We start from the raw sequence: 25,820 nt of genomic DNA on the forward strand, positions 1-25,820 counted from the left end.
CGGAGCAAACGGGCGCGCGCGGGTCCCCCCCACCCCCACCCCGGGGCAGCCCCGCGGGAGGCCGCCCCGGCGGGGGAAGCGCCCGCCGCAGGTGCTCGCCGCGCTACCGCGGGATGCGGGCGGCCTCGGGGGCGACCCGCGGGGCTGCGCGGGCGGAGGGGCGCGGAGGGGCCCGGAGCGCTGCCCGCCGCGCACCGCACCGCACCGCACCGCACCGCGGCTCCGCGCTCGGGGCCCCCCCGGCCGCGCCGCTCCGCGCTGCCCCGGCTCCGCGGTGTCCCGGCCCCGCTGCGCGGCGCGGCGCGGCGCGGTGCGGCCTCCCGCCTCCCGCCTCCCATTGGCGCGGGGCGGCCCCGAGGGCGGGGACGGCCGAGCCGCTATTAAACATCACATGGCAGCCCGCAAAAAAGGGGCAGCGGCTCATTGAGTGGCTCAGTTGCAAGCGGTGCGGCGGCGGCGGCGGCCGGGCGGGCACCCTGGGATTGGCTTGCTGCGGCGCCCCGGCTCCTGGATCTTACACCCTTCCACCTCCGCACGCCCCCACCCGCTCCAGAGCCACCGGCAGGTAGGTAAGGAGCGTCTGCTCTCTCCGTCCATTCGCAGCGCCCGCGGAGTCGCCTCTCCGGTGCCGCCCCGGCTCGCAGGGGTAGGGGCGATGCGCCTGCGTGTATCTCTGTGCACGCACGGGGCCGTGAAATTTCCGCGAGAGAAAGCTTCCCTTGTCGGTGAATTTGTTGCACTTTTCGGCATGGCCCTTTGAAGGGGGAACTCTTGCGTTTCTCAGGCACCATACACAAGCTATTCTCAGTGCCTACAATAATTAGATAGGTATGCTGGGAACACTTGAGCATCTGCTTGCAGCATCTGTTTATGTTCATAACTTTCCATGCACCAGCTGCTCCCCCCCAGATATTTTATTCTGGGGAAGGGCTGGAAGTTTGCATGACAACTTTGCGTTGCAGTGCGAGCACTGTTCCATCCCTTCTCATTCTGTTCGCCTGTTGTTTCCTGTACAAGAGAAAGGTCAAAAGTATCAAGCCTTAGAAATCTGATGCATGTTTCTGAAAGAAGTGACCAAATGTTTTAGCGTGGTGTGAAAGGAACCTGTAACTTCATTCATGGGCGTTATGGAAATGGGGGATTTTCTTTATTTTTTAATCATCCTGCCAAAAATAGGAAGAAAGAAAAAGCATTGTAGCTGGGGAGCCTGTGAAGAAACGGGATCACTGTAACTTAGTTCATGATGGCCAAAGGAAAAAATACTGATAGGAAACAGCAGATTTATTTATGGGGGTTCAGTGAATGCTTTGTCATCTTTGTGGGGCCAGGGCTGCACAAGAACGGCAGGTACTTGCCGAGCGCACCGAGTGCTTCGCGCCGATGAGGATGTGCATCTTTGTTCTCTCCCACCCTGCAGCCACCTTTCCGCTCTCCAGCCTAGCAGCAGCCAGGACTTTTTTCTGTATTCTCAGCCTTACCTTTACACTTGTTTGCTTTTCCATCCTCACAGCTGGTGCATCAAGTACACCCCCTGGTGATGACTATTTCACTTGTAGTTATTTTGTCATCAGCTAGAAATATCCTGAACCCCGCTGCTTTGCAGGATAGCAGATGTAAATGCCACTTGTGCTTTCCTTTCTCCTGTTTCTTCCTGCTCATTTTCCTACATTGTCTGCTCTTTCTCTTCTTTTTTTCTTTTTCTTTCTTTCTTTTTTTTTTCACTGCGTGATTGAGGACAGATCCTTCCCCTGAAGGTAGCTTAACACTTCATAGCTGGTGTAAGTTGAATCCTAGCCAAATCAGTGGAGGAATCACAGGGTAATGACTTTTAAGTAATACCAGGATCTGGGAAAGGTTAACTGGGTGGCTCTGGCCAGCAGTGAGAGAGCGGGGACTGTGGGAACACGGCTTCGATCACGCGAAAGCTCCTTTGTTCTGTTTACTGAGGACAGCAGGGGAAGGCGCTTCGCTAAGGTAGTGGTTGTGCTCTCTTAGCAACATGTGCCCAGCACACACACAGCAGGGCTGGTTGGCGTCAGCCTGGGAATAGCTGCTCAGAGCGCTCATTAGTGCTGCTCCTCTCCTCTCTCTCCCTCCCGCTCCCTCTCCCCCTTTTTGCACTTTACAGGTTTTACTCGGTGTTAAACCCTTCGACACAAATTCCCTTTGAGCTCTTCATTGCAGCTTTTAGACATGCGATGTAATCATCTTTTCATGGGAGATCTTGAGGGGAGCACTTGCTAAGGGAAAAGTGGGGGTTCGGGCTCCCGTTTGTGGCATTTGCTCAAACGTTGCTTCAGAAATGCAGCAGATGCAGCGCACCCCCATTTTCCTCTGCTCTTCCAAGCATCTCCTTGCAACGGAGCGAGCCTCTGGCTCTCTGATCCCATCCTTTGCCTGTAAGTGGACTGCGTCGGTCCAAGGGCCGGTAGTGATGAGCTGCACTGCTCTACTCTCATATTCTGTTCCAGGAGTGAAGGTGGTCTGAATTTAATAAAAATAAGACACCTAGTGATGATTGAATTTGCACCTGCGAGTGTGTGACTGGCTGCAGTGTTTCTGAGCCCAAATGATGCAAAGATTTGAGTTGGCTTGTGAGTTCTGGGTTGTCTTTTGTCTGGCATGGGTTGCAGGACTGGTCCCGCACTAGCTTGACATCTTCGGTGACACCAACACACTGCTACTGGGGAATGGGGGGAAACAAACTTGTTTTGCTTTTAAGTAGCAGGTGGATTAGCAAAATAAAAAGTACCATTAGATTTTTCATGTTAAAAGTCTCTAGTTTGGTTGTTTGTGGGGTTTTTGGTCACCTCTACTGAAACTAGTTGCAGAAGTCAGGGTGAAGGCAGATCAGGTGCCTGGCAGGTGATGCAGCAGGCGTTTTTACAGGCCCTGCACGGACACGAGTGGGAACAAGAGGAGCCCTGCCGCGTTGCGCCGGCTGGTTGCCTGAGCTCGCAGTTACTGGTGGCGTTCCCTTCCCTGTATCCTAGCTACTCGAAGCGCGCACAAAGAGAGGCAATTTGGGCTGTAAAGGGAAGAAGACAGCTATCCCGCGCCCGGTGCCGCAGCGCGCGGAGCATGCCGGGGCTTTGCTGTATAAACTTCAAGCAGCAGTGTGCAAGCTCAGCAGCGCACGGCCCCGAGGCTCGCCTCGCTGCGGGAGGGTCGCCGGCGCCAGGGGCGCGGGGCCGCCTCCAAAGGCAGCGCGCTGGCAGGCGCGCGGCTGCGAGCGGTGGTGCTGTGCAGACGTACAGCAGGTAGAAGGCGTCCGGCCGTTCAGGATGGAAACCCGGCAGCGTAAGATACTGATTCAGTTTCCAAACTTCTAAATTCAGCCAGCTGCCTGTGGGAAGCTGGTGTTACAATTTCGGTGATTTCTGGAATTCAAACAAATGTCTTCGGGTCAAGACTTTTGTGGGGGGAGTTGCATATTCTGACACTTGAGACTTTACAGCTTATCTTTCCCTCCACCACAAGTTTTCCTCTAAAATCAAAGAGAGATTGTAGGGGGAAAAAAAAAAGTCTTCAAACAATCTGTTTCCTAGGCTGTATATTTCCATTCACTTGGAACAAAACAGACCTGGAACATGGGAGTTGAACACGGATATGATTATAGGATGTGGTTTGTGAAAGTGATCAATCTGCAAACCAATGCAATGATTTTTCAGGGAGTTTTTAGTGTGGAGAATGCATTAATAATTTCACTTTCCTTCTGTGTTCAGGTTTTTAAAAGTATTTTTAAGACCCCAAAACATCTTTTTTTTTTTTCTTTCTTTTTTTGAGAATGATATCCTGGCAGCAATGAGAAACTCCATGATAAAAAAGAGGGGAGGGCGAGTGAATTTATACACAGTGTGGCCAAGTCAGCCAGATAAGCATAGGGGTAACTATACCATCCAGTAAGTCTAAGTTAATAAGTTGAACTCAAAAGGGGCATTACTGAACCTGCCAAAAGCTGCCAAAATGTATTTTACATTGCTGAAGTCAGAGATGACTAATCTCAGCAAATATGTGTCAGGACTTATTCTTGCACAACAAATAGAAGTAAGAAAAAAGAGAAGGTGAAAGTAAACCATAAAGAGATCCTGTGGCAGAAAACATTTTTGCATATAACTGCAAGCACGATATTGTTTTCTGTTTGCCACCTGCTCTTTTCTTAACAAGTGTTTGCTGACCTGAACCCTTATAATGTGGTTGAAGGATATGGGAGGACAGAGAAACTGTTTGAAATCCCTCAAGCTTTTGGAAGACCTCCTCAGGGTTTTAGGTGCTGCTGTGGGGAAAGGAGATAACAGCCGCTGTCAGATGGGAGTCAGAGAGAACAGCCACAAAATGCTGCAACCGCTTTGTGTGCAGAGGTCTTGCTCCTTGGCGAGTACAGTTGTGCTGTTTTTTGGGCAAACTCGGGCAAGCTTTGAGAATATCGATTTATGAAAAGCATCATGATTTAATTCCCCACTAATGTAAATGGTACTTAAGTCTCCTCTTCTCTGGCAGGTGCATGGCAGACATTCCTCATTACTTGGTTTTAGTTTTATTTTCTCCATGGGCTGCATGGATAGATGGAGTAGTCGCATGAATACATCTTGCCCCCTCTGCAGTATTTCAATTACATTTCCTGATGCACAGTACGTGACTTAATGGATGACGCACTTGTTAAAAGCTAAACCTGGGTCTAAGCCAGACCTCCCTGAAACAAGTTTGGTGGCTTCTACCCTCAGGAAGAATGTTTTGTAGCCTCTCTGCTGAGTCTTAACTGCTGACACTAAAGACCCATGGGATATTTGGAGATGGAGCTAGCTACCTTCGTCTCTGGTGAGGAAGGTGCTGCTACTCGCTCTCAAAGGTGTTACAAAGAGGCTGGGCTACTCAAGGGCAGCCTTTTGCTAGTCATGGTAGCAAGAGCAGATGAGGGCTATTAGAAGGTTTATTTTGGTTCATGCAACTTGAGTTTAATGTGAGCATAAAAACTCTCCAGACTCTGATGACTTTATGGAGTTAGAGTTATTAATGCAGCCTTTATGCCTGCCATTTGCAGAGAATGTACTTTTTCTTTTTTTTTTAACTCCCACTTAATAAAAAGCCAAATTCTATGCAATGTAATTTCATGGAAATCATTGGTATTTTTCAGGTTTATTGCTTTTTCTCAATACATGGCTTCTTCCCTTTGCTTGTTCCCCTGTTTGTCTTAGGTGAAACAGACCATGAGACACACGTTGTATATCACTAAAAACTGCTTCAGTATTCTTATTTGAACAAACGTATGTTAAAGCTAATTCTTTGTTTCAAAATAAACAGAAAGCATAGCTATAAATAGCAGATAGATTCTTTGCATGCCCCACTTTTGAGTGAATATTGCTTACAGACCTGTGGGACATGATCACTTCAGTGCTTTCATTGGGAAGAGTGTTAGCTTCTTTATATTAATGATGTCAGTTCTGTCAATACATAACTGCACTCGGAGAACTGCTGCATTCCAGAAAATGCTGTCATTGAGAATAAGGAACCTTCCTGCAAATCCACAGGAGTCATTTGACTTAATTCATTCAGATTTGATTCATTTTTCCTTTTCCTCCAAGATCTAATCCGACATTTCTCTTTCTCTTGCAGACCATGCCCTCTCTATGACGGTTACTTGTTAAGCTAACTCTGCATGCCAGAAGACTGTCCTTGGTTGATCCAAGGGCTTTTGGGGACTCCAGCCTCTCCCCAGTTTTTCTGTGTGTGTGTGTTCCTCTAGAACTTTCAAAACTGTTTCTCCAAAGGGTTTTGCAGAAACTTAGACTGTTTTCTAAAGCAGAAGCACCTCAGTCCACAGCAGTAGTGATGGGCAGCGTGCGAACCAACCGCTACAGCATCGTGTCTTCGGAAGAGGACGGCATGAAGCTGGCAACCATGGCCATTGCCAACGGCTTTGGGAATGGAAAGAGTAAGGTACATACCAGACAGCAATGCAGGAGCCGCTTTGTCAAAAAAGATGGCCACTGCAATGTCCAGTTTATTAACGTGGGTGAGAAGGGACAGCGATACTTGGCAGACATCTTCACCACTTGTGTGGACATCCGCTGGAGGTGGATGCTAGTTATCTTCTGCCTGACTTTCATCCTCTCCTGGCTTTTTTTTGGCTGCGTGTTTTGGTTGATTGCGCTGTTGCATGGCGATCTGGAAAATCAAGAAAATAACAAACCTTGTGTCTCTCAAGTGAGCAGCTTCACTGCAGCCTTCCTCTTCTCCATTGAGACACAGACCACGATCGGCTATGGCTTCAGGTGCGTCACAGACGAGTGCCCCATTGCAGTTTTCATGGTGGTTTTCCAGTCTATAGTAGGCTGCATCATTGATGCCTTCATCATTGGTGCTGTCATGGCAAAGATGGCTAAGCCAAAAAAGAGAAATGAAACTCTAGTCTTCAGCCACAATGCTGTGGTGGCCATGAGAGATGGGAAACTGTGCCTGATGTGGCGTGTTGGGAACCTGAGGAAAAGCCACTTGGTGGAGGCACACGTGAGAGCACAGCTCCTCAAATCCAGGATCACATCGGAAGGGGAGTACATCCCTTTGGATCAAATAGACATCAATGTAGGGTTTGACAGTGGGATAGACCGCATATTCCTGGTCTCCCCAATTACCATAGTACATGAAATAGATGAAGACAGTCCTTTGTATGACTTGAGCAAACAAGACATGGACAATGCTGACTTTGAAATTGTTGTAATATTAGAGGGCATGGTGGAAGCTACTGCAATGACTACCCAGTGCCGTAGCTCATATCTGGCAAATGAAATCCTCTGGGGCCACCGCTATGAGCCTGTGCTCTTCGAAGAGAAAAACTACTACAAAGTGGACTACTCGAGGTTCCACAAAACATACGAAGTGCCCAACACACCCATCTGTAGTGCCAGAGACTTAGCAGAAAAGAAATACATTCTCTCTAACGCAAACTCCTTTTGCTATGAGAACGAAGTGGCCCTCACCAGCAAAGAGGAGGACGAGATTGACAATGGGGTGCCTGAAAGCATGAGCACAGACACCCACCCGGACATGGACCATCACAACCAGGCAGGGGTGCCTCTAGAACCGCGGCCGCTACGGCGGGAGTCTGAAATATGACTGAAACTCTTCCTCTCCCTTTCGGTTGAAAGGAAAAAAACCTCTCGGTCAAAGGCACATTGACCTAAGAAGTTGGCCCAGAACAGTTTTCAGACAGTGGTACTGTTGAAGAGTGGCGTAAGGCAAGCAGACCTGAGAAACCCGGGCTGGTTTTAGGGCTGTCCTCGGAGGAGGGACAACAGAAAATGAACTCTAAACACAAAGCACTAAACATGTCTAAGTATGAACAGAAGGCACATATGTTGTAGAATAAATTATGTATATATTTTTTTACAAAACTTGAACTTGCAGGCAAGCTTTGGTTGGGTTATTATTATTTTTTTTTCAACTTTTTCCAGAATGCTTCTCTCTAGGGAACAAGAATGTTTTTAATGGCATAACAAAGGCAAGAATCTGCCTTATTATTATTATTATAATTATTTTTTAAAAAGCTGCTGCTAACTACATGAACACAAATGGTTATTTTTGTTGCAGTGTAGTTTTTATTTTCTCTTGTGTAATTTAAAAAAAAAAAAGTCAGTGTTGAACTTTTTGGGTTGAAAAGCTCGTGATCATTTCAGAGAGGCCAATGTTGCCAGAAAGTCTAAACTCCTTTTGAGGCCAGTAGTTTGATAGCTAGAATCAATTTCTCTCTTTCCAATTACATAAGGGGCATTATGTAATATCAGGCCAATCAGTAGCCTCCAGCAAAACTATGATTTTTGGGGGGAGAATTTAATTCTCTGTCTAAAGGAAAATGAAATAAAATATATATAGACATATAAAAAGTACTAAGTGAAAACTACCTAGATGGATACCAAAGAAAATGCACAGTTTTGCACAGTGGAATTTATTTTTAAAAAAAAGGGAAGAAAAAAAAAAAACAGGCTGCTTTAAACAAACAAAAAATTTCAAACCTCAGACACTTTCTTTGGTTTAGATTTTTCTTTTAACGCCTTTATTTTGCACCTTATTCTAAAAGCTTAAGACTCGGATCTAAATTGAGCTAGGAATCCCCTCTGCCCCCCTTCTCTTTGGTGGGGAACCAAATTCTCTTCCTTTTGTGTAAGGAGAAACGTAGTTGGGGGAAGGCAAACAAGCAAACATCTGTCCTCCCCGGCTGCCCCCCGAGCCGGGCTGCAGCAGAAGGTCAAGTGTTACTGCGCACGTTCCCAAGCCGTCGCTAGACCTTAGCGCTGACCCAGCGTCCTGAAAACTGAGCCATCAGATGTGCTGCAGGCGTGTGACCGAACCCCGTTGACTGTCGTTATGTTACCAGTTAAGCTCTGCCGGAGACATGCAAAGCTGCTGATCTATGCTAGAGGCTAACTCTGCTGGAGCAGGCGTTCAGGCACAGATGAGCTGAGCAATGTATAAATCCCTGGGAAGAGGTTTTTGAAGAGGAAGGAAGAGGGTAATGGAGAGGAAAAGAGGAAAGAATTTTGTTCAGCGCTTGGGGATGGCACAGGGATTGTAGCATTTTGTCAAAATGCTTCTCTTCAGCAGGGCAAGGGTGTCAGAAAACATGCTGGTGTATTTGCCAGCTCATTTAGAGAGGGCTTATTTGAGGAGGATAATGCTGTAAATCAAGCTTCATCTCCTGCCTCCTTCTTCCCGCAAGCATCAACTCAAGGGTCAGTGGATGGGGTATGTCACCGAGCCTTTGAGCAAATTTTGTGACCTTATGTGAAGCTCTGGCTCTAACGGTATTTTGGCTCCTTTGCCAAGAATGCTTTAAAATTCTCTGTGCCTCTAAGATCAAGGATATAACTAAACTGCACTTCGTGTTTGCTCACTTGTGAATCTTCCTCAAGGAGCAGGTGGAGGGAGGTGGTGGTGGGGACAATAATCCTAGTCAACTCTTACAGTATTGGATCACTGTATGCCATTAAAAAACAGCTTGTTCTAGGTCTAATGTCTTCTGCAAACAGACATCTGTGAAGGCCTCTGGCCCCTTCCAGCCCTGCCTGAAAGAAATGCCTGCAACGAAATGGTTTCTAATAAGATGGTATCTACAGTGAGTGGGTTCGAAACTGTGGAAATTCAACATTGTAAACATAGATTTGGCTACTAGAGAGGGCAGAAGATTAAGCGCAAGTACTAAGGCTATTACTGGGGTGGGGGGAAGTAAAAGAAGGGAAAGGCTGAACATATAATGCGACTTGATTGCAGTTTCTGGGTCAACAGTAGTGAAGACAGCTGAGTGCTGCTAGTGCTGCTATTGGCATATTCTTGTAAAAGGAAAATAACTAAACCAAAGAGTATTCAGTGAGCAGAGGGTGCATGGAAATGCAACGGGGAAGGGATGGAGATGGGAGGCTGACCGGGAGAAAGGGGACCCTTCCTCCAAGTCAGCGTCGCCAGGTGCACAGCATGCCCACTAAATGATACTTGAGATGTCTGAGGGGGGGGGTAGGAGATGGGGGAAGGGGGAATGCAGGACTTCAGTTTGTTTCTTTAAAGAAAAGGAAATTCAGAAAAAAAAAAAAAAAGACCCCTTCCCATTAACACTTCTGGTGCAGAGGTTTTGGGTTTTTTTTGTTTAGTTTTTCGAGTCAGTTTTTCAGAAATATTTTTAAAATGTACATTTTATAAAGTTTATCAAGTATTTTCATATTTAAAGCCAAATGTAAATACAAGTCTGTAAAGGAGGACAAGGAGAAGAAAAAGAAAAGGCCACAAAAAGTATAAATTCTGCTCGGCAGCCTTGGCTAGCTAATACCTAGATGCTACCGGTTAGCATGATTTTTAGCAAATACTTGCAAGCCTTATAGGATTCCTAATGCTATGAACTTCTCTTTATTTATTTTTAAGCATGGACTTTTAATTTGAAAACATGTTCTAGTTACTGGCATTTTTAAAAGTTACCAGCTTTCCGAGTGCTAGTCTTGCCCAGAGTGTGCATTGAGGTAATCCGTTACGCTCTCTGCCGCATTCGTTCTTTTTTTAATAACCCTTTGTCTTTGCCGATTGAATCTTACATTGCAGAATTGCACTCAGCCTCTGGCTTTTGGAAGCTGCTAGAAGAGACCTGCAATGTACACTTCATGGTACCCTTCCCCCTTGTCCACCACTTCTATATTTCCAAACATGCCTTGGTAAGCCCAGTATAGGACAGACTATTGTAGCACACTTCTACAGCAGCAAATTGGTTTAGTCATTTTTAAAAATATTGTTGTTTTTAAGGAATATGCAGTGATTGACAGTGTTTGTTCAGCTCCTGATGAGCCCGGGCCAAGCTGATGTGTTATGGGGGCCTGCGACGAACACCCTTTAAAACTGACCGAGCTCTACCCCCAGGCTCCAACAGGCTTCGGTTTGGCCTCTTTATCAAGGATGAAGTTGGCTCAGCTGGCTCACACAGAAGGTTTATACTGTATTTTGCTTAGGGTTTGGGGGGAATATGTTATTTCTGCCCTTCCCTGAAAATACTTGAATGAGACACTTATTGTCTAAAACATAATACTGCATACAGTGACAAAATGCATTTCTGAGGCAGGTTGGGATCTTGTCTTTCCTCTGTCTCTTCCGTGCGAGTTGTCTTTAGTTAAGTAGCAAGGGTAGAAATCATTACTTATTAGCCGTATTTAATGATACTTTCTCCCGGTCATGATAAACTCCTGTGTCATTAGTTTAGCACTTGCTCTTCTCGGAAAAGACAAAGGGTCCAGATGTTTTATTTGTTCTCTTGGGTCTTCTTTTTCATAATGGATTACAAGGTAAAACTGAGAAGTACTGTAATGTCTTTAAATTATGGCTGCTCATGACCATTGTAAAGTAGAAGGGTGCTGCATAGTTGCCATCCCACAGCCAATGAGAAACTTATTTTATAACGACTTTTGGCCTGCAGCTATTGTAAGGTGAACAATCTAGGCATTTGACAGTTGTCCATTACTATTTTCCTGTTTGCAGCCTTTTTGTATCAAAGTCTTCCTAATGTACTGCACAAATTGTGGATTGTACAGATTTTTATATATTATGTCTTATTTTATTATTTCTAAATAAATAAAAAAATTGAGAATGAACTGGTGTATGCATCCTGTATGTGAATGTCCCGGGGAGATGGGTTAGGATGTTATTATATAGTTGTATTTATGACTGTCTCTGAGCACAGCCGTTGTCTGAGGCACTTGAGTTAGAGACAGGTCATTCCCTCCCTTGACGAAGGGCAGGACGAAAGGTGATACTATCATTACTTGCCAGATGGGAACACAAACACGATGCTTGCTGGGCTCTGCAGTGTCTGGCAACTTGCACCAAAGGGAGATCTGCTCCAGAGAGACTAACTGATTTTCTTAAGGTCATACCTGAAGCTGCAGAGCTCCAGGTCATTAGCCACATGTTGTCTGAACATGGAAAAAACCTTAAAGTCTACAAATACACTACAGCAGAGGGTGGGGAAAATGAAAATGCAGAGCTTAAACAAGCTCACTGAAAGATTTGGAAAGGGATTAAAAAATTGAGGAGGAAACTCAGCTTCAAATCTCCACGTTTCATGTCTCCCTAGAACATCCCTTTATTGAAATGATGCTCCCCATCTTAGCTAAATTCCAAGCATATTTGCTGTAATCTTCATACAGGCCCTATTTATTTGGACTCCTGAGCCTGTTGTCACAAATATGGAGCTGGGTTTTTGTATAATGGGGTGGAGAGTAGTAACTGGAACGGGCCCTGAGTAACTGAGAAGAGGCTCTATGCCCATATTAGTCTGGGTTGGAAAGCCTCCTTCCCCACTGTTTGTGTGTGGCCTCCAGGAAAGATGTCAAGGACGCACAACTGTGACTCAGCTCAGAAGGTCCTGCTGATCTAATCGGAATCAAACGCGCTGCAACGTCCAAGGACGACCGTGAAACATTTAAACTGAGTTTTGACCCCTGTGCAAACTTTTCCAACTTTTATCAGGCCTTAATGCCATTTAAATGTATCTCTAAAATGATGCCTCAGATGGAGCCCTGACCCTATCTAGAAGGACTCCTTTTATAAATTCAAATTCATTTTTCAAAATCTAATCGTCTTTTGGAAAGCTTAGAAAACAATAATTACAGGGCTGGATTTAGCGATACGGATTAGCTGTCACAGCCTGGATCTGCTTATTCTCCCCATTGAAAAGTGTTTCCGCATGAGAGCCACTTGCCGAGCTGCCTTCTTACTTCGATGTGAGCTGTGGGGCAGCGGGTTGATGGACACCCTTTGCATGGTCTGTCTGAAAACGGAGTGGCTCATAGTCTCTACCATTAGCACCCTCTCCTGTTGGTGACTTTCCCTTCTCTTGTTGGCCATTCATTCCTTCAGGTTTAGGTGGAGCCAGCACAAATATAGCAATGAAACACAGACAACTTATTTTGGTAGCTAGCAAGGTAATAGCTAAACTCTTCTTCTTCCCGTACTAGCTAGATGCAGCTAGCAACCATCAGGGATATGCTACATGGATCTAGAGAGCATGAGTAAAATGACAGAGAAGGCATAACGGCACGGGTGTTGGCATGCTGGCAGCCGAAGGATACAGCTGATGCTGCCTTCAGGTTTCTGTGTGGATGTTTCCACAGCAGACAGCACAGAAAGGTGAATTAGAGAAAGGTGTGTGCAGCAAAAGATTCCCCATTTTCCCATCAAACGAGTAGCGCTTGTTGCTTCTTTTGCCATCCCAAGCTTGTGCTGAAGACTGCAGCTTTCATATCTATAAAAGGTGTGCAAAAACATACAATAATGTTTAAAGAGATGTCCATCCTTTCAAAATGTTTAAACTAAGCTCATGACTTCAGGGGAGCCTGATCCATGGTTTGGGATTCTTGGCAAGGGGAGATTATCATACAGTGAAGATTTTGGACGGGACATGCACTCTGTGATTCAACAGCCACCTTGTCTGGAAAAGCTCATTTGTCCCAGTGTAACTGCTTTGTCAGCTCTTTGTCATTGCACTCAGCAAGACATTTTGCACAGGGGAATTGCAGTGCACAGGCAGGACTGCAAAGGCTTATTCCACCCCTCAGTGCAGCGGCATAAGGCGTCGTACGTTGGCTCGAGATGCAATAGTGTGAGGCCAGGCTCATCACACTAAGTATATGCATATTAAGAATTTGCATTCCTTTAGCTACACTAGTACAATCCCTCCCTTAACTTCTTTCAGTACAGAACTACAGTCTGTGCTCATAACTGTGTCTGAGACAGAATAAGGTGGAAAATTATACAAAGTAGGACTTTTTTGCTCATTGTTCTATTTGCTTTTTGATGTGCAGGATTCAGCTGTTTCACCTCTGTAACAGTAACACATTGTAAGCAGAACTCGGGTAACATGCCCCCCGTTGGCTTCCAGATATGTAGGATCTGGAAGCGCTTGCAAACTTCAGTGTAAGTTCAACTAACTGGCAATTTTTCACGCTGTACGTAGCTCAGAAACACAGTGATGTAAGTCAGAATAGATGGATACTGCAAACACAAAAGCCATGTGTTCTCGCTGGGGAAGCCGAAGAGTAGTAGGAGTCCTACAGCACTCTCTAATCCACCAAATATTTACAGCTGCGAGGCCAAGTGCTGATCACCACCCTGGCATAACTGCAATGGCATTTAACTGAAATTAGAGGATGAGCAAAACCAACTGAATCACTCTGAAGTCACTTTGTGGCGTTTGAGATTAAAATCTCAGTGTTTAGGTTGAGGGAGCAGGAACAGGCTTTTGCAAATTGCTTTGCGTGGTGCTTTTTTGTGAATTGAGACCCACACAGGAACGACGGCTGGCAAGAGGTGGGAAGCGACTAGAAAATGTCACTGATCGTGGAGACTCTGTTTTTTCCGTTAGGAGAAAAGGCAGGAATGCTGTAACTGGTGCACATGCTGCCGGGGAACACCGGCGGTATTATATGAACTATTCCTATCTCATCCAGCATGGGTGTCAGGAGACAGACACGTTCACACAGGCTAGCACGGCGAGCAAGGACCAGCAGCAGGTTGCGCTGCGTTCGTGGCAGTTCTCCAGATGGAACCCAACGCCACAGCTAAATCCTTCCATTTGTCTTGTGCGGATGGGAGGCTTTATTTTGTAAGGTGTTAACATCATTTTGCAATTGCAGGGCCACCTGAAGTCAGGGAGATCTTCCTCTCTTTGTCGCTCCAGCTTAACGCGTTGCCTTTGCTTTGTCACCTCTTGCAGATTGCTCAAATGTTTCAGCTGATTTGCCAATATTTGGGGACATAAAAGTGGAAGCAATGAAAATTACAGAAAGCTCAAGAATATAAAAATGAAATATGAGTCTTGAAAATACCATTCTTCTCCTTCCAAGGTTTTCTCTAAAGTACAGGCTTTATTCCAGCACCACCATTTACAGCCTCACCACGGGTGCAAATCCAGCCTGTTACATGGCAAGCCAACGCATTTTACAGTTCTGGGTGGGCAGGGGAGGACTTTCTCCGGTTAGGCTGTGGGTCTCTTACTTCCTCGTGGCCAGGCCGTGAGGTGCGAGGTTGCCCCCGGGAAATGCCGTGCTCCTTCCCGGAAAGCAGGAATCCTGAAAACTATTGGGGAAACCTCCCCGGATGGCAGCGGGGAGGAAACCATAGGCTTTTGCTTTTCAGGGTTGTCAGAAAGACTAACATTTTACTAACATTTTTTTTTTTTAAGACAACATGTCTTGCTGTGCATAAACTACATTTACTATGCAAATTAACTCATTAGTTATTTTGCATAACGTGGCACACAAGGTGCCTCGCAGCTACACCTGCACTTCCCGCAGGTTTTGGGGCCACGGGCAGGGCCATGGCCACCGCTTGGCTAACTCAGTGAGAGCCTCTTACCAACCCCTTGGAGACCACAACGGCTACAGCTCTGCAGCCAGGTCCTTGCTACAGCTCAGTAAGCACAGGATTTTTACCTACAGGGATGAATCTCACCCTGAGGCAGAGAGACTACCCAGGGAAATAACAGTGCTTCCGCTCTATTTTGAAGTCTTTTGCTTTTCTCAAATAGCACAGTGGCCATGAGCTCCCAGGGAAGAGGAACTTCTACTTTTAGTCAAAACCTTTCCACCTTTGCCTCCCTGTTTATTTGCGAGCCCGTTGCCAGCACACAGAGAACTAAAGACAGACCAGCAAACCTTTTCCTTTTTTTTTTTTTTTCCTCCTCCTTTTTCCCATGTTGATACTTGCAGTGACTTTACTTTTGCTGGAAAGGCAGAAGTAGATCAAAAGTTGGTATCTTCTCTGTTTACACCTTAGGCAAAAGCGCTTTGGCTGTTTGCAGTTTATTCAGGATACCTCTGTGATCTACAGAAGGAAAAGGAGGCATTTCCATCCTTCCGCCTGCAAGAAAGTTTGACAAAAGATTTCTACCCTCTAATAAGAAGCCCAACAGCTAACTGAAGAAAGAAAAGCTTTAAAGGAAAGCAAAGTGAATAAAATGCAGCTCAGTTTCTTCACCCAAAGGAGACCCAACTGCAGGGTTTTTGCATGTGTTTTGCGTGATTGTGATAGCAACTTCTGGAGAAAGGAAAGCAATTAATTACAGCGAGGAAGCCACCACATCAGCTGTGTGCTGCTTTGCAAAGTCTGCAGCAAACGTAACAGGTGCCGGGGCAGATCGCGGCGTCCTTGGCCTGCTTCCTCCCATCTATATCTGGCTGGCAAACCTGATCTGTGGTTAAAAATTGCCTCTCCGAGGGACGGTGGGCTGCCGAGGCTGCAGTCCCCGGCGTGCTTTCCCAGCTGGGCCGTGCACCCCGGCGCGGGGTTTCAGGCCTTGTGCATGGTCACGCGTGTTTTCAAAGCAGCCAAGGGGAGTAGAAGCAATGAAGAAAGCTCTGCCTTATCCTAATTAGAGCCGGTACTGGAGCTGCATTACAGTCATTATCTCAGGTTTTCCAAAGCTATTCCCCAATGGACTGGGAATTTGTCTCCACTTCTCATTCTTTTCCCCTTCTTTTCTCCCTCCTCCCAGTGAAACCCTTTGACAGGCTTTGAGCTCAAGGACACTCATGGGGTTTGTATTTACCTTTATAGTTGCAACATTTTAAATCTGGTTGGAATGTTTTCAATATTTATAGCTCATTAATTCATACAATGAGATCCTTCTGCAGTTCTTTACTCAGTGTTTAATGAGGAGGGGTTGCCAGAACCTCTATCCCTGTCTCTTGGTGTCTATCTGACAGGTTTTCTATTGAATTAATTCAAGGTATGCGTTGACTAAACATCTTCAGAGTCACTGGACAAACAGACTAAGTAATGTTCATAAATTAATGCAAATCAGCTTTAAATATGTCAAACTAGCTCCCCTAGGAATCCCTGGACCTCAACATATTGTGACAGTTTTTGTTTAAGCAAATCTGGATCTTTCAGTGCAAATAATGAGTGCTTTCATCCTGAGCAGTATTACCAGTGAGACTAACGCGCCATTCTCCTTCTTAAAACTATAGTCTCATCAGATATAAATTAAACCATTGGGAGAGCAGGAAAAGAAAATGTGAGTGGTATTTGCATGTATTGTCCCTCCTTTTCATGTGCCGCAAGAATCCATTGTGGTGCCTTTTTAATGACAATACTGCTATTACTGTGAATGATTAAACAGTTGCAGCCTTTCATATTCTGGGCTTTCAGACTCGGAGATTCTGTTACACGTGTAAAATATTTGCATGCATTTGAGATATAATTAATTATGTATTGCTTGAAAGCCTCATATCACGCGCTTCAAATCTCACAGGTTTCCTCCCATGGACACGTCTATATCCCCAAAAGGACTGATTCAAATGACGGTTGTTGCTAATCGATGGTTGTCTGTGAGGCGGCTTTTGAACATGTTTACAGGTGACTTTACCTACAGTAAAGGGACCGTCAAGCGTCACCGCCTGCTCAGCTTGCTGCTCACGGGAGGCTGCAAACCCTGGAGCTTCCGCGGCTGCTGGTGGCCAGGGTCTGCCTTTGAGTGCCCACTACCGATGACCACTTGGGCACAGATCTTGTTCTCCCTGACTCAGTACTCCCATGCTGCCAGGGTGCAGATGTGCTATTTATTATTTCCACCATTACTGTAAGAGACAAGTGTGTGATTGCTATTCACAAGAGCAGCACCACTCTGTATTATCTGGCTGAAAAAAGCAAGCATTACCACTCAGATATATTACTGCCCCAACACATCGTTCCAGCATGGCAGATTTTGTTTCAGATAGGAGATGTTCACATTCTTTCCTTGAAGTTCGTCTCCTCCACGTATCAAAAAATGTTAACAAATAGGCATAATATATGCCCCGAGGAGCAGAGAAAGCTGCTTTTCTTTTTCTTGGCTGGCTTAATTCATTTTGGAATTGTGTGACTTTTCATCTCTGCATTTGAAAGAAAAGGCTAACTCGCAGTGTAAAAGTAGCATGATAAATTGTGGAAAAATAACTTGCTGGCTTTCCTAAGAAACTCTCTCCTCCAGCTCCTCCTCTGGCTGTACTCCTTCCAGCGCCCCAGAATTCATTGCATCAGTGCATGTTATGGCACCTTTGGGATACGTTAGTCATAGGAATGGAGCTACTGGTGCTTTGCAGGCATATTTTAACTCTGGCTCTCACATGAATGCTCTGACACATCCGTGCTGTCTGCACGTCTGGGTAGCATTTGCTTGCGGGTGTCTCCTGAGATTCCAGGCAGCTCAAAAAAGGAAACATCTAATTTATATTTGCTAAGGTATGCGTGAGGTCCTTTTGTTATTCTTTGGTGGTGGTGAGGGCTTTTGCGTACAGGGTTAACGTGGGATGCAGGCAAGACCGATGGCTCAAATGGGAACCTGGGCTTTCTGCTGCAATGTCCCCCTGCAGTCCTGTCCTTTCGCTGCCGAACGTTGCAGGGTGGCTAGAGAGAGCGCAGAGGCTGCATTAGTTTGGCCGGTCTTGCTCTCGTGCCCCTCTGAGATGTGATGTGTCCGGAGGGTCTGCGCATCACTGCCTCGGGCTGTGGTGGCAGCACTGCCCGGCGTCTTGGCACGCCGACCATGGCATCGTGCTCCTGGTAACGCTTCCTTCCCTGATGATCAACAAGCATCAGGGACTGAAAAAAATACAGCTGCCAGGAGTTTGCACTGGCATCAGGAGAAATCATAATATCTGCCTTAGCCGAACCGCTACTACGATGTACCAAATTGTCTGTGTAATTCTGCGCTTTGTGCAGAAGATCTGAAACGGACTTGATCTGAGCCTGCGTTTTCTTCCTTTGAATTCATTCAGATCTCAGAATTCATCTGTAATTGCATATAATTAACATCTCCTTGTAGGGCACTTCAGAGATGAGAGCTGATAAGTCTGTACTGTATGCTACTCTTGTAACAGGTTTTTTTTTTTCTTCTGGAGGCAGACCCATCAGATTCCTTTCCTCCCAAATGGTGTAAATCTGGACTAATTTCAGCAATTCCAGGTTTATATGCAAATAGGTGAGATCAAAACGGCTTGCTGACTGTTTGCTTTTACGTACAAGCTTAGAAGAATTCCCAGTTTACCCTCGCAGGTTTATTACCAGCCCTGGTTTGGACGACTGTCGTGTGCTTTTTAGGCCTAATCCAATGTAACCAGCGCAGACTGCTCAAATATCAAGGCTTATTATTAAGCAGTGTATTTTCCATCAGCACATACACTGAAGTCAATAAGACTTGAAATAGCAGGGTGTTTTAAATTAAAATACTAAGACATTGCATGTATATTAGGTCCTATCACGCGCTGAGTCATTTGCTAATATTTTGCACATAACCATGATCATTTCATGCAAAAGAAGGAAGAGGCATGTTCTGAAGTAAAACTGTTCTGGCCTGTCTGCAGTATGTGTTCTCAGGTTTAAGAAGACACAGTACGGAGAGGAACATTTTTAATTTTTCTCTCCCTTAAAATGAATGACCAGCTAGAGATCTGGTGTACAAGCAGGAGAAAAAATATATATATTGAAACAGTAAGGTATGGTGGTTAGTAACAGGTTTTGTTAAATGAAATGCCATTTTTGTTTTTCTCTGTAGGGAACAATAAGAAAACCTCTCTTTGTACATATCTCTTTCTGAGACAAGCTCCGTGACTGGTCGCAACCTGTAATAAAAATGCCATATCCAAGAGAATATATTTAATATTGGGAAGGCAAAATAGAATGATATGATCTGTTTGGGGTTTCAAGGTAAATGTTTAGACATTTTTTCCTTTAAAATAATCTGTGATGGATGCTGGTTAGCTGACTGGGAAGAGAAATCACAGAGGATTTATGCCATTAATGACAGGCTATGATGTCAAAGACATTTGGCCTGTAGCCATAACCTTTTGTGTGGCTCTGGTGGATTCTTATAAATAAACAGGACCGCTCAGCTGCTGCTTGGATAGGAGTCCCTGTCACTTGGGAGCACTGAAGACCGGGCTGAGAGGAGCACTTTAAAAAATTCAGGGGGAAGGATGTCCTGCAAGAAGTGCTTTCTCCCCTTAGAGCCCCGCGTTTTGTGAAGTAGGGCTTGGTTAACATTTAAGGAAGCACGAAATCACCAAAATAACATTGAAACCAGTCTTACTTGCTGAAACTCCATTATATCATGCTGATTTTCAGTTAGTCAAAGGCCTGGATGGGCCATCAGTAGCACGCCTCAGCACGATTTTTGCTCCACTACCTCCTTTTTGTAGTACAAAAATGCAAACTGGAGTGGCCTTTAAAGACAACTGCAAATCTGACCAGAGAGAGACAGGGAAATCCTGAAGTATATATAACTCTCATAGGCACCATATCTGTTCTCTCAAGAAGCTTGTGGGTATAATTTTAATCATATTTGCCAGATAATACACAGGATTTGCTTGCAACTGTTTCAGCCACTTGATACTTTGGAGAGCTTCATTATGTTGTTATTGGTGTCGTTTTTCTTTCCACATAGAGCTTTTTCCTTTTGCATCTTATCCTCTAGGAGCTGATGTTGCTAGTGGTTCACTAGGTGTCAGAGCCTCTGCTGGGTAAAGCAGTGCAGCTGCACTGATTTTCGCTGAATGTCACCCATTTAAACGAGCTAAGGAGCTCGGCCCTAGTATAACATAATTACCAGCCCAATGCCACAGATTTCTGCATAAGAGCGCAAAGACCCACTCATCCTACTCTTCCCAGCCACGCTCTGTTTCTGCTTTATTCTGAAAGCCGAAGTGATATTAACAGGGTTAGAAATCCTTGTGCCAGTCATTTTGGGACCCCATGTGCAGCCCTTCCGTTTTTTTTTCCATTGACAATTCCTTTATTCTTCCTGCTACTCTGGTAGGCGTCAGGAACCCGAGTTAGAGAGCAAAGCTTCATGTGATGGTGTCTGCGTGCAGACAGACGAGGGTCCTGCTCCTCACCCTTCCACGTTTCATTCACTGTTTGCTCTACTGCACCAGCGTTTGCACCAGAACAGCTGAAAGGGGAACCTCTGCCGGTATTCGTCTGTAGCTTTGGTTGTGGCACAGCTTGATGGAGCTTGATGGATGCGTGCCCCGCACTGCCTGGTGGTGCGTGCTGCGGGGGCCTTTTGCAAAGTCTGAGCAAAGCGAGCGCTGTCCTGCGTGACGCCCAGCTCCTGCAGGCCGGGGAACTTCATCAGACCTGGATGTTACCCCCGGCACGGGCTCAGGGATGGAGGAGGAAGCCAACCCCTAAAGCGTGATGTGGGCCGCGCACGTGACCGGAGAGTCTCTTGAAATCCAGCTCTTGACTAGCAAAAGGGCGCTTCGGGAAAAGGGAGCTGGGAGCGCTTATGGCTGGAAGACGCTCTCCTTACTCCAGAGGCTGAGCCGCCCGCAGCTTCCCACCTGGCCAGCTCACTACAGGCTTCCAAGCACGTTCGTCTTCTCTTTCCCCCTTTTCTTGCACTGAACAAAGCAAGGAAGAAGTCGACGACCCTGGAAATGTTTTATCGCAGCGGCGATTAGATCCAGCCGGCGGTTCAGCGGCAGATTTGCTTGCAAGGGGCACTCGGCAGCAAAGCCTTCCCGTTAACGGCAGGCTGAACACCTCCCTAGAGAAACCCGTTTCGCCGCGAAGCCCATCGACACCGGCCGCGGCTCTCGCTCGTGGCTGCACCAGCAGCATCTCCTTGTGCTGCCGCGGAGGGGTCGGACCGTCCCGGGGCGCAGGGCAGCGGCACGGCGTGACCGAGCCCCGGCCACGGCCGTCGCCTGCTCCGCTCGCTGCCCCGGCGGCGCGGTGACACCGGTGGCGGTGGCGGCAGGCGCCGGCTCGCGGGGCTGCGCTCGCTCGTGTGCTGGCTCCTATAATTGAGTCCAGATGTCGGCGTGGCTCTGCAGTTTGATGATTGTATTTCACTATTAACATATTTGTTTTATGACAGAGTAGGATCATTACAATTGTCACATTATTCTGTTTCTTTTTTTCCCCCTTTCCTATTAGTAGAGACACTTATATTATTTTTAATAGGGAGAAACAAGTTCCCTATGTCCTTTTCCAGTCCTAAAAATACAACTATATTTTCCAAAGAATCTTATGATTGTGGATCTAAATGTTCAACTAGAACATGCTAAAATGCCCCAGATTTTAACAAAAAAGTGAGTCCTGACACCCAGAAGAAGGTTGGGTGCTTGAACTGAATCGTAGCAGTATAATTGTTGGTATTGTCAGATCTTATAATCTACAGAATTATTTTTTAGGTACACACTTAATTCACAAAACTATTTGTAAAACAATTTCAAAAGAAGTTCACCTGTAGAGTGTTTGTTTTGGAAAAATATAAACCATCGTGCCATTTAAACATATTTCACCTCAGAGACCAATAATGTTTTATTTGTGTTGAAAGAAGGCAGGGGCTTATTTAACATCAATATGTGGTTTACAGCACGGGTTAAAGTTCCTCTCTTAATGTATGCTGTAACTTTGCCCAAGAGGTTTCACTCCTGAGGGGGTAAAAGTTTCTGTTTAAGAGACATGAAAATAAAGACAAAATATATTCACAAGGTATAAAAGTGCCAACATACGGTATGCTTTCTGTTCAAAATTCTTCTACATTCTGAACATTCACGATAATTAATGGCATGAGCTAATTAATAAAAGTATATGTGTACGACACTTGGCCCAATGCCTTACTGCATAAAGGTGGCGTGCTAATGTCCAGGCCAAAGGACCTTAGTCATTTCTGCATTAGGCTCTTGCTTTTCAGACCCTGGAGAACGAGACAGTCAGACACCAGCAGTTGTGCCAAGGTCAGACCATGACATTAATGACGGAAACTCCAAGCAACTGCGGTCACAGAAAGGAAAGACATGGAAAATGACAGGGGTAGCTACAGGGAGAGAAAGATTGAGTAAAAAGGGAAAAAGCAGATCCTAAAATAGGGAAGAAGGTGACAGATAGAAGGGAGTTTGAAGAAAAGTGAATGGGAATTATGCCTTCAATCAAAGCCTCTGGAAAGCAACAGTAAATCATGAAAATGCAGTGGGATTTGGGCTTTTAAATCATGTGGGGACTTTTGGCAACATTAACATGAAAGTCTTAGAATCCACAGAGAGGAGGGAAAAGCTTAAGGAGAGATTTTCAAAGGCTTGATGGGGAAGTAGGTGTTTATTGAATATTTATCAAGGCTCGGGATAGAACGGAGAAGACAGCTTTCACGTTGGATGCACCGCGGCAAAGCCGTGCGCAGCCTTTTGCAGCGGGTGAGATCCAGTCCCGTGCAACGTTAAGAAATGTTCAACATTTTGCAGCTGGTTCCAAGGGAGCATTTTCCCCTTGGTGGCGCAGAGCGGTGCCTGGGCGAAGGCCGCGGCGGAGGCGCCTCGTGCCAGCGCCGTCCCGTGCTGCTGCCCGCCCGTGCAGAGCCCGGCCTGCTGGCTGCGTGTTTAGCTGCAGAGCGGTATCGCTCCGGAACAAATTAAGCTGTAATTGTTGGGCATTGCATTGGTTTCTGGGATGTTTTGAGCCTTAACTAATTGAAGACTGTGAGGCATCCTGAGACAGAAGAGAATAGCCATTTGTAAACGCAAGGGAACATTGTATTATTTCCACTAGTTTATACCACAGTTTTACAAAAAAAAAGAAAAGGGAAAAAGTCTCCTTCAAGATGAGATAATCCTAATGGAACAATCCTGTAATATCTGCTGAAAACCGTGTGGAAGACTGAATTGTGAACTTTTAAACGGGAACATTTCTAGATGCATGCACTGTATTATCTCCAGTTTAAATTCCCATAATTCTAGCCTTGAAGGTTTTGCTCCCCTAGACTTAAAAGGCAGAACTGTTTATTCTTTGTGCTTGGGAAGGAAGACGAGACCTTTACAGTCTCAAAATGGACTTTTTTTCTTAAGGAAAATGTAATTGCATACAAACTGCAAACCTCTCTAAACAATTCTCATCGGTTGCCTGAAGAATCCCTTGGCTGAATTGTAAATCACTATAAAGTGCACCAAAAAAAAAGACTGGGGCATAAATGAGTTTTGGAGCTGTCTAGTCTGGGGATCTGTAAGGTAATTAAATCAAGGAGACTTTCTGATCTATAGAAGGGTCAATGTAACAGGGCAGTGCTTTGAACCATGGTCTCATTAAGACACAATTGCCTTCTTCACTTCCCAAATTGTTTATAACAGAGGCTTATTCCTAAGTAGTCAATAACTGAAGAACATAAATCACAGCACAGAAAGAGTTATTCCTGGTTTATGGGCCAGATCCTCAGCTGGTATAAATCACTGTTGCCCCAATGATGTCACCTAAGCCACGCTTATTTATGCAATCCAAAGATCTGTCTCATACTGTTCTCATTTTATTGTTTTTTATTGACTCATTCTGTAGGCACAGATTTTCATATATAAAATGAAGGTGGAGATAATTGAGGTATGTGAGAAGTAATTTTGCAAAATTTTCAAGGGAAATCTGAAGTGTTCTCTTCCTCCCCCCCCCCATTTTATTAAAAAATAGTTACCATGTGAATTTCTGGCAGCTCGTAATCATTTCCCTGAATACCACCGTGGTCACTTTGCACATTTGCTTTTGCAGAATGTTCCAGTGGTCTTTGCGTGATTTAATGGAGCTGCTTCTAGATTTTAATTAAATTCAGAAGGCACGGCCCCAAGTTCCGCCGCTTGCCTCTCCGCACTGATAGCGGCAGTGCCGGCGGCGGATGCCAGACCCTTTCCTCGGCAGGAGGAAGTGCCCAGCACCTCGGGCATGTTTAAGGCTGACTTTTCAGGTGTGTGTGCAACACCAGGATACAAACAGCCTGGTAGAGATAACGTGAGTATCAAGCAAGCAAACAGTATTCTTGCAGCCTGCGTAGCTACTCTAACAAAACATTATTGCCGACAATTAAACTTACAAAAGGTCCTTTTTGTTTTTTTCCCAGGGACTGTTGTGAGAAAATCTGGCAGCATGAAGTCACCTTTATATGTCCTGGTTGTATTTCATCATGCTGATGTAAGGACTGATGTCACCAGTGTCAATACAGTATTTATGAAGGTGGAGATCAATACTAGATTTAAGATCCATTGACAGAATTATAGCTCTGACTGCATTTGCCCTTCTTTGGCTGACTGGGAGCCAGAGGGGTTTTTCCATGCCATTCAGTTAAAGGAGTTTCCACTGACTGGCTTTCTCCTCTCACTACACACACCACAGCAACAACAGTCACTATCATTTAAAAAATATATATATCTCCACGGAAATAGTAAAAATTTATGAAACAAATCTCCAAAGAACAAAACATCAAGCTAGCAAAGAAACTGAATATGAGAAAACAGCCAATGCATATTGTGAAAAATTGATGAGCAGAGTAAAAATGAATAAACAAGCAAGATCTTCTTAATTAGGTAGGTTTATAATGCTACTTCTATGATTTAAAATGGTAACATTTATATCCATCCAGAATTTTGGCATTCAGGTAATGGTGGGTTCAGGCATTTGAGCTCTCTGTTGTTCTCTTTGTGACACACAAAAATTATGCACACTTTTTCCCATGAAAAATTATCAGTATTTTATTCCAAGCCGTTTAACAAATCAAAGCTGTCACTATAGTGAGGGGGAAATATTCATCGGCTATCCACACTACCCTCCTGCTACTGCGCTGAGAGCGTGGACTTTCAAATTCATTGCCAGAGACTCGCTGGAGCACTACCTTCTGCCCAGAAAGTACTGAAATGAGAGAGGGAGAAGCTCCGAGGAAAGCGTTCGGACGAGAGGCAGGCATGTCTGCAGGAAAGGAGCTCGGGGAGGAGCAGGCGTGGCGATGAGGCTTAGGCTGGAGTCGCGGAGTCCCTCCGGGCTGCGGCTATTTCTTTACTACATCTGTACAGTGCGGAGCACAATGGGGCTTCTTTCCTGACGGGGGCCTTTCGGAACAGCCGTAATATATGTGTGTAGCAACAAATAATAATATTTTGTATTAAAATACCTTTATCTGGCAGGATATGCATGTGCCTGAGCAGAAAACAACAGAAGAGATACGATCTGCATGAACAGAGTGCTGGGGAATGAGGCAAACACTCGAATCGAGCTCTGCTGTGCGGTCTTGCTCGAGTCACTTCCTCTCCCTGAGCCCTGTTTCTCCTCCAGTCCTCTGTCCGTCTTCCTTACTTAACTCTTAAATTGGTCAAGACAGACTTTATCCCCCTGTGTTTAAGAAGGCACCTACAACTTAAGCTCACTTGAGGCTTCTGGGTGCTGCCATATAATAAAACCTTTAGCACCTTAATCACTGATTTGTTTCCAGAAGCAGACTGAAGGCTTTAAATTTGCCTGCTGAAAGTTTGTACAGACATACATACACACACACACACATATATATA

The 25,820-nt window shown here is 45.4% G+C and overlaps 1 protein-coding gene across 1 annotated transcript; it reads left to right on the forward strand.

Moving 5' to 3' along the window:
- Window positions 1–499: 499 nt before the first annotated feature.
- On the forward strand, window positions 500–7,366 carry KCNJ2 (potassium inwardly rectifying channel subfamily J member 2). Its single transcript, XM_013949581.2, has 2 exons — window positions 500–565; window positions 5,614–7,366. The coding sequence occupies exon 2, from the start codon at window positions 5,830–5,832 to the stop codon at window positions 7,111–7,113; it is 1,284 nt and encodes a 427-aa protein (XP_013805035.1). The 5' UTR covers window positions 500–565; window positions 5,614–5,829; the 3' UTR covers window positions 7,114–7,366.
- Window positions 7,367–25,820: the final 18,454 nt, after the last annotated feature.

The sequence above is a fragment of the Apteryx mantelli genome, chromosome 19 (genome assembly GCF_036417845.1).
Source record: "Apteryx mantelli isolate bAptMan1 chromosome 19, bAptMan1.hap1, whole genome shotgun sequence".
NCBI lineage: Eukaryota > Metazoa > Chordata > Aves > Apterygiformes > Apterygidae > Apteryx > Apteryx mantelli.

What these genes read in the sequence shown, in the direction of transcription:
- KCNJ2 (XM_013949581.2), top strand. Translation starts at nt 5,830, where the DNA reads ATGGGCAGCGTGCGAACCAACCGCTACAGCATCGTGTCTTCGGAAGAG.